This window comes from Brachypodium distachyon, chromosome 4 (genome assembly GCF_000005505.3).
Source record: "Brachypodium distachyon strain Bd21 chromosome 4, Brachypodium_distachyon_v3.0, whole genome shotgun sequence".
Classification (NCBI taxonomy): Eukaryota; Viridiplantae; Streptophyta; class Magnoliopsida; order Poales; family Poaceae; genus Brachypodium; species Brachypodium distachyon.
Genome location: NC_016134.3, coordinates 22,395,983 through 22,409,659, shown reverse-complemented (window position 1 = coordinate 22,409,659; position 13,677 = coordinate 22,395,983). Strand labels below are relative to the sequence as shown.

General features: G+C 45.6%; 1 protein-coding gene across 2 annotated transcripts; it reads left to right on the top strand.

Moving 5' to 3' along the window:
• Positions 1 to 9,431: 9,431 nt before the first annotated feature.
• On the top strand, positions 9,432 to 11,219 carry LOC100828522. 2 transcript variants are annotated; one of them, XM_003576018.4, is made up of 4 exons: positions 9,432 to 9,591; positions 9,711 to 9,896; positions 10,399 to 10,632; positions 10,783 to 11,219. In XM_003576018.4, exons 1-4 carry the CDS (start codon positions 9,586 to 9,588, stop codon positions 10,843 to 10,845), a joined length of 489 nt encoding a protein of 162 aa, XP_003576066.2. In that variant the 5' UTR covers positions 9,432 to 9,585; the 3' UTR covers positions 10,846 to 11,219. The 2 variants fall into 2 exon arrangements, with proteins under 2 accessions (XP_003576066.2, XP_014758017.1); XM_014902531.1 differs by lacking the exon at positions 9,432 to 9,591 and having other exon boundaries at positions 9,705 to 9,896.
• Positions 11,220 to 13,677: the final 2,458 nt, after the last annotated feature.

Here is a 13,677-nt window from a genome sequence, read left to right as displayed (position 1 = left end):
CTAGCAATGTGATAATGGCATAATCTAATAGTACTTTCAGCATTGAGAATTGTTAATTTTCAGAAACCACAATCATCAACATAGGTGATACTTACATAGAGTAATAAAATATTAAATAGTGAAGCATGGATCTATATTCAATTTAAATGCTTACCTAGGAAGTTCTAATCTTTATGAAGATGACAGTAGATCAGTTTATGCCAATTTTCAAATATTGACAAAAGAGTTGGAGCAAAAAATAGTATCCAAATCAGTAATATTGGCCGCTCATAGTACATATCATCATATCAAGGAGTACCTCTTCTGCCACCATTGTATTGAGTTGAGTATCATTTGTCTGAAGAATTTTTAAAAGATAGTCAGACAAGCAGGAGGCCTATAAAGTGACCCAAATAGAAAACACAGTCAATAATATCTCAATGAGAACGTTTGCATGTCCTGATCCTTTTGATGCAAATTCCCATTTTTGGCATATTGGTTTTTAACTTTTTATCACAGAAAAATAAGAGGTACATTTGAACGGTACATATTCATTTTCTGTAGCAAATGGAACTTCAACCAAAAATAGCTTTCTTTCAGGCATTAGCACAAGCAGACATTGAGCAGAAATGTCACTCTTGTTCCATACCTCAAAGAAACTGAGGAACGCGGAGGAGTTCCCATGAGCGTTCGGGCTGCATCTCCAGCGGGTTTGAGGATGACCGATTGATTCAAAATTAAACGAAATTAGGACTGAATTTTGTAACTACACCCAATCCAGTTTGGTGAATCCAAGATCCTAACAAATAAATCATCCAGTCCAAACTGTAATCAACCATCGAAGCTAAGCACATAAGAACAGTTTGGGGTATTGAAAACGAACTGCATATAAAATCAAGGGGAGAGGAGAAGTTGTAGCAAGAAGCTCACTTCTAGGGGACTGGACGGGGCGGCGGATGCTCCGGCCGCATCCGCGGCGACTCGTGCGAGCACAAAGGCGATGACGACTCAACGGGACGGCGGCACCTCGACACCACTGGGCACCTCGAGGCCGCGGGCGTGTGAGGGCGCGAGGCGGTAGCAGCGAGCGAGCGAGGCGGCGACGGGCGCGCGACGCGGGAGAGGACGGTGGCGGCGGGCTAGCGAGGCTGCGGCGGGCGGTTGAGTTGAGGGCAGAGGCGCTTGGGTCAGATCGCGTATGTGCGGATCGGGACTTCAGGAGTCGGGTGGTAGAGCACCTTCGGACGCAAATTAATAGCTAATCGCACACGGAGAAAAAATTAGCAGACTAAACATTAGTTGTTTGAGGTGGAAAGAGTTGGTGTACGTTTTGTGGGGAAGATTTAGAAAAAAAAACACGTTGATGTTTTTATAAGTAGTAGAGATAGAGATGCAAGCATCATCATGGTTGGTTAAATATGCAATAAGATCTACCCAGTGAAACTTGAGATTCGAAATGTATTCCAGAAGTTGTCTAAAAAAACTTGACCGAGCCGAGAACATTATGTTTTCACTCATAGGCCGCCCCAAGAGTGAGAATTTACGGCATTTTTTTCTCACGCGCGAAAATAAAAGGTGTCAAGCTAGCAACTTTTTTACAGATGTAGTATTACGAAAGAGAGGGGTAGAAATAACTCGCTGGAGATGCTGACTTCCTCCCCGTTGCAAAGACATCGTACTTCCCCAACAACAGTTCACGCAATTCAGCGTCGGCGTTTTTCGGCAAAATCAGCAGTAAAACAAAGTGGCAAACACCGGAGAGTCCGATCCATCATCTGTCTGTCTGCACGCACCTCTGAGGCTCTGATAAAGAATGATGATGATACATGTTCCACGCAAAAAGGTTAATTCTGATCTTCGGAACGATGTCGATTGTCGACCGAAACCCAAGCATCTGGTCTCGAGGACCGGAGACCTGACGTGACGTTCAACAGGGCCCCAGTACATGGTTACTTCTACCCTCCCTGAAAAAGCATTAATAATCTAATCAACATTCTGAACTCGATCAGGACCTCAGGTAAGCTCGAGACCAAAAGGACAGTTTGCACAGGATTTGATGGACTGTTTGGTAATCGGAAGCGCGCACCCCCCTGTAGAAGATGGCTTTGTTTTAACATCGATCTCTCGCCCGGCCGGCCGGCGCTGAGTCTTACGACGAAGGGTCACATCAGTAGTTTACACGGCTGCGAGTTCAGGGTGTGCGTTGGGTTTTTGGTTTCGGTTCGGTCTACACGGTTTTTGGTTAATAAGGTCTGTGTATTTCAGTTAATACGGTTTCGTATAAAAATACGGCTCGGTTTGGTTATAACTATTAAATTTCTGTTCGTTTTCGGTTATAACTAAATTAACCAAAGTTCACGCGAATTTTTGAGCAACAAATAAATTTTTATGCTATTTTTCAACCCAAGCTACCGAAAGATAACGAATATTCGAGTATTTAGTATACTTTGAGACTACCTTTATCAGAAGACACGTTCTATTCGCAACACAGGCCGCGTGCTCCCATCTCTACTACTCCATCCGTTTCATAATTCTTGTCTCAAATTTGCCAAATATGTATCTACCTATTCCTAAAAAATGTCTAAATACATGTAATATTTTGACAAGAATTATGTAATGGAGGGAGTAGTATACTCGGCCCAAATAGCAACAGCCGAAGGAAAAATAGGCCGAAGCATAGAAGCCAACGTTGAAACTGGTTAAAATAATGGTTTCCTTCATAAAGCATCAAACCGTTTACAGCCCAACTAGCCAGTGGCGGAGGCAGGGACCAGGCCAGCCCTGGCCTTGGCCCCCCTATGATTTGAAATTTTTACTTTAGTTCTTGTATAGCATTTGCAATTTCATCATGTATGTCTCATATTTTTATATTTTGGCCCTCCTAATAAATCATCACTTCTATTCTGGCCCTCCCTATACTTTTTTCTGCCTCCGCCCCTGCAACTAGCTCGTTGGTAGCCAGGAGAGCATAAGATCGGGAGTTTAACTCCTGTATCCTACATATTTTCGTTCGCTAGGTGTGTTTAGTTTTATTTGGTTTAACCGAAATCCAAACGGTTTCACGTTCTTAAAACAGGACCCAAAATCGAAAACGAAAAAACCGAAGTTCGGTTTCGTTAATTTTTTCCGGTTTTCAGTTCGGTTTTCCACGGGGTGAGCTGTCACTCTCTTCATGGCTGTTTTACTTAAACACGAGACACGGGAGTACCCAAATCACTTTGATAATTGAATCAAATTTTAATGGTAGGATGGAAAACTTGAAATTTCTAGAATATCAAATTTTAGTTAAAATCTTGTTGAGTCATCTTATTTGAATTTTAAATCTGGCTCGGCAAATTCATCTCAAATTTTGACGGTTCTGTAAGGACACAATTTGTGATTTTCTGTCTAGAAACTTCCAGTTTTCATCTTCAAATTTGGCTAAATTATGTTAGTTTATATTTAAATATGAAAGGTTTGTTAAATTCGGCTCAAATTTCAACAGTGCAAATTTAGTTGTCTTTTCTAAAAACTGAAATTTTGGCTTAATTTTTTTGCCAAATAAACTTATTGAATTTAAAACTCGGCTCAAATTGCAATAGTGGAATCAGGAAGACACCTTTGATTTTCTTCACAAAATTTGGAATTACTTAGCTATTAGAACTCTGGAATTTTAAAATCTTGGCAAAAATATCTCATTTAAGGCACTAAAATGGTCCCTTGTTAGCAAATTTCAGGGACAAAAGCGCCAAAATTTAGTTCTCAGATGTCTCTCTCCTCGGCTTGGTTTGGCTTCTGTATGACACATGGATACAAATCATTAATTTGGCTAGAATGAAGAATTCTGAATTTCTTATTACTCATAGTCCCGAACTTACTAATATCAGTTTAAAAAAAATTGCGGTCATACTCTTTTGATACATCTGCTTTTAGAAGCATGTTGCTAGGCCTGGATAAAAATATCGAAGTTCGACAATCTTATTGAACGCTCGCTAACTCGGTTCATTAAGGGTTCGCATCGTTAACTAAAAAACCAAACAGGACTTCTTTTTCAGATCGTTAAGCTTAACGATCTTAATGAGATAGCTCGGCGAGCCCTCGTTAAGTTCGTTAGCGAGCTCATCTCGTACGTTACTTGTGAGTGGCTACTGGAACTTATTTTGCTGTTGGAATTGTGTTGTTATTTCTCTTTTGTTGTATTATTTCCAATCTTTATAACGTTGTTTCACTTTTAATATATTTTGTTTGCTGCTAAAATTTATCCCAAGCAAATAGGTAATGGCCAAAAATTTAGATCGACATGACATCTATTTATCTTAACGAGTTAATTTAACGAATCGCTCGCGACTTCTCAACGAACGGAGCCGAACAAATGGTCTCAGATGGAACGTGCTCCAGCGAGTTTTACTGTAAAGACAGTGGCGCCTGTCGAATGAGGACACAGGCTGCACATCACCGTCACGTCGAGCTGCAGCATGACACGGGCGACAGGGGACAGGTCTGCAGCATTTTGGAGCTGCGTGTGCCAACGAGTTGTGAAATGCTGCGTTCCAAGGATGCGTGATCATTTTCATGGCCGACGCACACAGTTGCTTCTCTTCTACGGGTGTTTGGACCTTTGTCAGAAAACAGAGCAAGGAAAAGATTGATAAGACCGCATAATGAAATAACCACCCCATGGTTGGCATTCGTAGTACTGCTTCACAGGGAAACGAAGCTCTGGGCTGTTTGTTTCGTCAGAACACTCAAGAACTCCGGGGGGAAGGACAGGAGGCTGGCCCGGCAAATTGCGTGGCTAGATATTTGATTTGCTTTTACTCCCTCTGTCCAGAAAACGACGTCGCATCCTTCCACCCCTCCCGTGCAATTGAATTTTTGTCAAAAGATCCCTCAAATTGAAATTCGTTTGAAATTTGGGCTGGAAATTGAAATTCAAATTGAAATCCAAACTGAAATCTTCCCCCAGAAGCAAGCGGAGCTCCCGCTGGCTCGCTACCCTCGCGTCGCCGTCCCGCTGCCCTCGCGCCGCCGAAGGCAGGCGGAGCTCCCGCCGGCCTCCCGCCAGAGCCGGCAATCCAATCTCGCGGAGCACAGGAGATCCATCGCGGATGCCCGCCTCCACAACTCGCCGCCCATCCACCTGCTCCGGCCAGCAGGTCGCCGCCCCACCACCGCACCGCCCCCGGCATCTCCAGGTTGGCGGCCTCTGCTCCAGGCCAGGGAGCTCCCGCGGCCGTCCCTCTGCTCCAAGTCGTCGGTGATGATCCAGGCGAGCTCTAGGCGAGGAAGGTCTTGCGGCCGTCCCTGGCTTGGCCAGCGCCTCAAGTGCCTCCTGCGCCCGCGCCTTCGCCTCACCACCCTCCGCCTGGATTAGAATTAGGATTAAAAAAGGAAGCAATCTCAGGATTAGAATTAGGAAGGGAGCAATCTCAGAATTAGAAGAAGGAAAGGAGTAATCTCACGATTAGAAGGAAGGGAGTAATCTGAGGATTAGAAAAGGAAGGTAGCAATCTATTTCTACCCAAAATAAAAGCTCAGCCCTACAATTACATCATAACTTCTTTCCCAAATTTGAAATTACGATGTTCCTGCTAGTTATGCATTCCATTAGGGAGTATTTACGATGAGCTTTTACATAACGGGATCTCTAATAGGCAAACGTCACTTCGCTGGTCTTCGCGCAACGCGACCATCGCACGCATGCTGAGCTGATGGAAGTGCAAGCTGAGGGTGGGGTATGGCGCTAGTGCGACGTCAGGCGCTATGGCATCTCCTCCTTGCATAAAAGTTATGAGTTTCTATTCTCTTTCGACGAATAACTATCGTGCTAAGTAGAAATGAAGAGATTATATAGTTTATGAGTTTTTTCAAGGAATAACCAAAAGATGGTTTGTGCGACGGGTTTGGACCGAGTTGACTTCCACATTTTCTCCTCAATGCTTAGTCGAAATGTGTTGAAATTATGAAAGTAGACTAACCACAACATTTTTAATTTTCTGTAATTATTCAAAATTTCTAGAAACTTTTTTAATTCAAAATTTAAGCCTCATACATTATTTGTCGTTTTTCTACTGTTCGTTTGCCTAATGAAGCTGAAATTGTAGCAAGAGTAAAATACACCGTAAGTCCTAATCGTTTCGCAAAGGTATCAAGTTAGTCATAGAACTTTCAAAATACACGTTTTGGTTCTAATAGTTTCATTAGATGTTCATCTGAGATCCTAATGGTGTCTGCGCACATGTGATGTGTGGACATGGCCAGCCACGTGGACAGGGCCTATCTATCGGATAACCCTTTGGTGGGAATAGTTCATAAACCCACTGGCTTCTTCTCATTTCATCCCCGCAGCCCTTCCCTCTCTCCACTTTAGGACGAGCTGCCGCGCCTCCCGCTGATGCCATTGCATTTTCCTCTATGCCTGCATCATCACGACGAGCAAATCGCCGTCGACGACTAGGCTTCAGACGGGGGAAGAGAGAAGAGAGAAGGAGGGGCTATGGGTTGGAAAGGAGAAGAAGCCGAGACGGAATTCTGACCGAACGGTTATCCGACAGGTGGGCTCAGTTCACGTGGCTGGCCACGTCCACACATCACACACGCCCAAACAACAATAGGGCTTTGGATTAACAACTTATGAAATTATTAGGATCCAAATATGCATTTTAAAAGTTTTAGAACTAACTTGGCACTTTGCGAAAGAATTAAGACCTATAGTGTAGTTTACTCTTTTAGCAATAGGTTGAGAACGTGATTTTTGACATTCTCCATTTCTTCATAATATTCTGAACTGAAAAACGCAGCCAAACCTACCGTGTATGTGAAAACCGTCTTTTGGTACAAACAATTGAAGGTTTATTCTAACGAGTATTTGAGGTCGGAGGTAATCTAAATTCTATGTCAGTTTAGGCTGGAATATGGCCTTATCTCAAGGCAGAGAGAGATAGAGAGTTGACTATCGTTCGATCATCTTCGCCAGGCAATTGCGTGAACTAATTTATAATTGTGGATTTCCAGTCGATTAGAGAGAGCCCATGGGTCCTACATGCATGATAAAATGTCCACGCTGGCAATGCAGTCAATTCTGACCGTCAAAATGCAATCGATGAGACATTGGGTTACCAGACAGCAGAACTCTAGTCTAGCGGTTACCAGACAGAGGTGAGTTCAACAAGTACTCCCAATTCCTCAACAACTGCATCTTCCAAGGATCGGGAATGAGAACTCTAGTCTAGCGGTTATGATGAGCTAGAATTCGTTTCATGAGTGTTAGTAGGACCAGCAATGTACAAGTGCACGCCTCTGGAGTGTTAATTAATCAGCTGCGTTTTCTTCGCTTCCTTACAGAATCATATTGAAATCATTTTACAAGTAAAAAAAATCAATGGTCAGGTTTCGATAACAAACAAGCAAAGGTCGAAGTGACGGAGATCCACTTTAAGAAACCATGCACCTGCGATGTAACAATCCAATAATTAAGCCGGTAGAGAGGAATTATCGCACAATGAGGGCTGTCATGAAGCATCAAATCCCTAATGTAAAGAGATTGGTTGATAATTAGTGGCACCACCCGGTAATTAAGTTCGTTCCCTCCATTCCCCTTTGCACGAAATCTTTTTTTAATATAGCCCTTTGCACGAAGTCTTGGAACTACTAGCTGTTTACCGCCGACTTTCCGCACTTGTAGTCTTGCTACTCATTACCTTTTCCCGGTCACGCACGCACCCGTAATTTCATGCGTCGGGAAAGACCGAAAAGATGCATCTAAAAGAAAACTCCAAAAGGGACAGTTGAAAACGGCACTCAAGTAGTCACCAGCAATGGCATCTTGGGCATCTGCATCACTACCTAAATTTCTACATCATGGATATGATGATGCGTGGCCCTTTCTCTTGCACCGCGTAAATTCGACTTACCAACTGTCAACGACGGCTAATTCGGTCACGGTTCATTGTACTTACTATGTTATCCTTCCAATCTATATCCACATTAACTCCTACCAACAAAATACGGAAAAAAAATCAATTTTCGTTATTAATTTTCATGTGTATTTTTCATTACATAAAAAAATGGGGTGAGAGACTAAAATCAATTCCATGTTTAGTTTTCTACGGCGCCATCTCTAAAATCCATTCTCTTTTCCCCAATATTGCTAATATGTAGAATGATTATTTGAAAGTTTATCATGAGTGCAAAATCTATGACCAAATGGAACGTAAGACAATCAGATTGAGAACCCAAACTACTAGTAAGGGCTCATTCGGTTCAAAGAGAAGCAAAACATTGAAAAAGAGCAAACCTTAAGATTGTCATAGGGTGGCACTTGTCATCCTAAGAAATGGTCCAACTTCATATTCCTATGAGAAAAAAGAGGTTGGACCTAATATTCATTTTCCTCCAAAACCAAAGGAATTTTGTGAGAATCCTAAGGAATCAATTTGCTTGTTTCCTACTAAACGAATGCATCTACGGTGCATTTTCCCTAAGGAATCCTCAATCCTTTGGATTTCTTTTGAAAATCCCGTGAAACGAATGAGGCCTAAGAAGTCAAGAAATAGCACGACAATCAAACTGGTCAAACCGGGTCATAAACTTTCGGTGATCCACCGTAACTTCGTGGGGTCTCGCGCAGTACTTCATCGGTTCCTTATGCTACATGCAATACTTTCTCCTTTTCACAAAGGTTGACGTATTTAATTTCGTTAAAATAAAGATTTGACCATTGATAATTCTATTAATATGATTTTTTTCATACATGAAATTTATATCAATAGATTCGTTTCTAAAAGTTCTTAGTAATAATCATTGATTTCATATAAATTACATATTAACGGCATAACTCTTGGTCAAAAGAATACCTCCGCCCATTTCACAAGCTCTTTCTCCTCCGACGAACGGGGATCTCATAATGGTTTGGCGTCGGAGATGTTTATTTTCTTAGTTCGCCCATCAGCTGTTAATCCGCGTGAATCATCTTCTCCGACGACTGACGGCCCGCGCGCGACAGTGAAGGCTACGGCATGGAACTTCTAGCCTTCTAGGTGCAATGGTGCTCATCAGGGGCTCTGCTCAGTCAGTATTACGTGCGTGGTGGTGTGAGACGTGTGCTTTAGCCGAGCCTCGTACTGTACGCACCCCCGTAGTGTCAGCGAGTATTGTAGCTAGTAGATGGTACTATACGGCAGGACCTTTCCATAGAATAAAAGGTACACGCTGCGGTCAGCACTACGACTCGAGTCAGCCACAGTAGCACTAAACGACGACGCCCACAGCTGCCACTGTTTGACTTCGACTCCTACTCCTACTGGTGCCACTTACTCTCATCAAGAAGGCCCCACCCATCGCCTTACACGGCAAAACTCACCGGTCACTGCACTGCACCGCACCTGCTCTGTAATTTCTGTGACCACCTACTCTCCCCATTCCAACACGGACACCACAAAACATTCCCCTAAACTCCACTCTCCATTCCCTCTCGCTCAATATAAATACACACACCAAACCCACCGTCCGTCCCCCACCACCCTGCTCTCTTCCTCCTGACCAGCGAACCACCTTCTGCAGCTTCAGCTAGCCTGAGAAGGTAGCCAGCAGAGCTTACCCGTGGCTGCACTGCACTGCACGGCTGCCATGAAGGTATAACGAACCAATCTTACCATGGATCTCTGACGTCTTGTTAGCTAGCTATGCCTTTCTTACACATTTGGTGTAGTTCTTCCTGTTCTTGACGCGTGGCAGCTGGTTTGTGCATGCAGAAGGTGATCCGGGCGAGGCCGCGGCGGATCCCGGCGTTCGGAGAGTGGAACTACTACGATGACGGCGGGTACGGGTACGGCGACGGCGGCGGCGACTGGCCGGTTACCCAGTACTTCGACTCCGCCATGGCCATGCAGGCCGGCCTAGTCATGGCTTTGCCGGTATCGCCTAAGCCAGTCAAAAAGGTCAGTAATAATGCCTCATCAAGTGATCGATGTTAGATGACAGTTATCCAGGGAGCGTACACTGTCGTCGTCGTCGTAGTAGTAGTAGAACAGAATACAGTCATTTATCAAGATACCTCAAAAGTTCTTCTCAGTACTGTGTAGTTAACTTTTGTGTATATACTAAATTTACTTCTGGAGTAATTAGTACTTGTTCTAGATGATGCTTCATGAGACGAATCGTGAAATGCCTAGCTGATTTTTCGAGTAATTAGTGGACGTGGGATTGTCATTTTTCAAGTAGTTAGTGGACGTGAGAATGTCATTTTTCGAGTAAATTAGTGGAATAAAGAAAACTATCCAGGAACATAAAGTCGCTAAACCTCTCCCCACAAAATTATATTTTCTCATGCGCTATATATACTGTTCAGCTAAGAACTTACGGCAAGCAAAAGCACCCATCCGTGGTAAAGTAAATAAATATCGTGCTGTTCATAATTTACTTCTGTGCTTTTGTTACCAGGCGGTGAAGTGGATTGACAGCGCTACGCTGGAGGCGGAGCAGAGAGCGCACAAGGTAGTGGCGGGGCCGGGCGAGCACGGGGCGAAGAAGCAGGGGAAGCAGAGCAGGGTGTCTGACTCTGACGCCGGGGCCCACCTCGCCGGAAGAAACCACAAGGCGTGCATCAGGGCGGTCAAAGCCGTGGACGAGGACCTCTACGTGATCCCGCCCGACATGCTCTGCCACAAGCCAAGGGTGAGATGAGAGTGCCTCCTCCCTCTCACTGACCCATGGGCCCCTAGATACTGACATGTGTTTACGACGGTTTTGATCATCACGATCTTAATGACCCTTCGCTGACGAGTGTTTATTTATAACGGTAATTATTATTTTGCTTTTTTGCAGAAGGGGCTGGCGAAAAGCCTGTGGATCGGGTGCCTAGGGCTCAGCTGCATCGCCACCACCTAGGGATCTGGCCTGGCTCGCCATCAGCAACAGTCCTTGTTCTGCGTGCGGGTTGTAAAGAGCGGAGGAGGAGCAGAAAACAAGGGCCATGATGCTGTCACACGATCATATCTATCAGTCTCTCTTCTGTGTGCGTGCGACTGTATGTGCGTTTTAATTAGGATGGAGACGACGACGTGATGTGTGCTAGTGCTATGCCGCAAGTGTGCGGCAGCGTCATTTCCTCGTGCCAAAGACCAATCGAGTGCTTCTTTTCCCGTTCCATCTTAGCTAGCTCCATGGAATTACGGCCGGCGGTATGGTAAAATTGTCGGGGGATGGGTAAAGGAACTACTGCTAAAAAAATGATCTAATGCAATGTACTACTTTTTCGGTCTTTCAGAAAGTTTTATACTAAATAAATCTTGGCGTCACAAGATTTCAGTCATTCAATGCAAACTAAAACGGCAAAACTAATACGGAGTAACATTCTAATTCGTGTCTATCCCAAGACTAGACCGTCGTCCATGCTGATCTGCTGGTCTTTGACCACCGCTCGCTCCAGACGAAAGCATGCAGATCTCGTCCTGCTATTTGAGTAGCAGTAGTGCATAAATACATAACCAGCATATAAGAAAACATATTCTTTTTAAAAAGTGATAATTGCATCACTGAGTTGATAGCAGTTTAGTACAACAAGTTGTAAAAATTAGTTTTAAAAGTTAAGATTCGGATTGTTTAGAGGTCCAACCCAATCGGCTGTTGACACGTGTCCTATGTCTTTTGCTGAAACCCCCAGCGGTTATTGCTATCTCACTTCTTCTCCCTCGGCCTTTCCTTTTCCCCCGCTCGCCCCAAACTCTCTGCCTCCCCATTTTTCTCTCTAGGCGTCGCTTTTATCCCACCTTTCCGGCGAGCGCTGGACCTCCTCTCGACCTGCCCCGTGCCGCTGCGCTATGCGTGCGCAAGATCCGCCGCACTACCTACCTCCGCATGGCCCCGTGCGTGCCCAAGATGTCGCCCCCGCACTTCGTCTGCCTCCCACTTCGATCCGCACGACTGAAGCCTCCCGAGCATCACTGCCTAGTCCAGGAACACCGCGACGTCGTGGTGGAGCCGCCCGTGCCCACGCCCGTGCCTCCGGCTACCCCAAGCGCGCCGCATCGAAGCCCCTCTGCCGCCCCTCAAGGTTCTTGTCGGCAGCCTCCTCCACCTCTCCTCCGCACCGAACGAGCGCGCCGCCGATTTTGCATGCTCCCCGCCTAGCGGGTCATCTTCCCTGCCTCCGGCCGACACCGCCGCGCTCGATCCGGCCTACCCCAAGCCTCCCCGGCCAAGCCGCCGCGCGCGGGAGCACCGCGCCGCCACCCCAAGACCACTGATGCCCTCGGCCTACTCTCCCGCGTCCCGGAGTTGCCCCGCCTCGAACTCGAAGCTCGTCCCCATCCGCCGTCGTCGCACATCGACAGCCCGCTCCCGCGCCGCCACCGTCATCTTCTTCTTTCCCCGAAACGCCTCCAAGGCTCCCGTTCTTTGCATGAAAGCCACCAAGTACTTCTGTCTCTCACAAGTGAGCCCGCCAGGAAATTCATCGAAGACACCTTTGTAATACAAGAGCACGACTTAAGAGTTTCGCATCGAAGGTTGACCCGAAAGTATTCTCAATGCCTCTGGCTCAAGGGGGCTACTGTTGTAGTAAGACGACTAAGCCGGGAATGAGGCCTTTGGTCCATGGTGGACCATGGACCAACTCTCGCTTTCCTCCTCATGGAGCACACAAAAGTTATGGACCAAATAACCACTTTTACCATTTTGTCCCATTTTTCTCTCTTCCTTAAGGGTAGCCATGGTCTTTTGTCATAAACATCTAGACTATAAATACCTCTCATAAGGGCATGTATAATTCACTCTCACTTGAATAAACTCAAGGGGAGAGGGTAGAGTGCTCTGTCTAAGGTTCGCTCTCGCGCGCTGCTCTCGACTGAAAGTCGATCGGTTTTGAGAAAGCCTTCTAGGGTACTCTAGTTTCGAGGCTCCGAGCTAACCTTGATTGGCACGGGCTCGAAGAAGAAGGGGTTGGGTTAGAGTTCTGAGGGTATCCTAACCTCGATACTTGGAACGACGCGTTCGGTCCAAGTACAAGGTGGCCCCGATGATTCTCTCGCTAAAAGGTGTCTTAAGAAAATCCGCTCAGCCCAAGCCCTTGGCTAACAACCCCCTCGAAGCCTTTCCTAACATAAGATTAAGTCGCACCCGCAAGGTCGACCGAACCTATTCAAAAAATATCGACGTGTCAACTTGTCCAAGTGTACCGCGACCTTCGCTATAAGACCGGCATACACGTCTTACTTTTATACCCGTACTTGTGCCATCGAACATTGGCACCCCTTACTCTAATTGTTGTCGAGAACAACAACAGTGGCGCCGACCGTGGGGAACTTTCGCCGCAATTGAAGATTGAATGGCCCCGACGAAGAGTACTTCATCGGGTCCCCAACTTGCCGCGAAGTCTACATAGTTGCAAACAAAGAAAGCAAGTGCCTCGGGGGCTCCCGAGGAAGAAGGAATTCTCACCAATCCGGACGTCGCCGCAAACATGGTCGCCTCGACGGAAGTCGCGGTCGTCCCTTCGCTACCGGCCGTCCTGGAAGAAACCGAGGTGCTCAAAACCGTCGTAGGCGGTCCCTCGCCACTCACCAACGTGATGGCAAGGATTGGCGAGCTGCCTACGGTTGCTGATATGGACATGCTAACCATGGATACGACCATTAGAACCCTAATTATTGGTGTCTCTAATAATTATAATCAGGTGAATTTAATTACAAAATGTTTTCAATATGTTACTTGCAAAGAGGC

Bases quoted from the DNA above. Each gene is read 5' to 3' on its own strand.
- LOC100828522 (XM_003576018.4), top strand. The intron at 9,897-10,398 runs GTCAGTAATAAT...TTTTGTTACCAG, and splicing joins CGCCTAAGCCAGTCAAAAAG to GCGGTGAAGTGGATTGACAG. The intron at 10,633-10,782 runs GTGAGATGAGAG...GCTTTTTTGCAG, and splicing joins TGCTCTGCCACAAGCCAAGG to AAGGGGCTGGCGAAAAGCCT.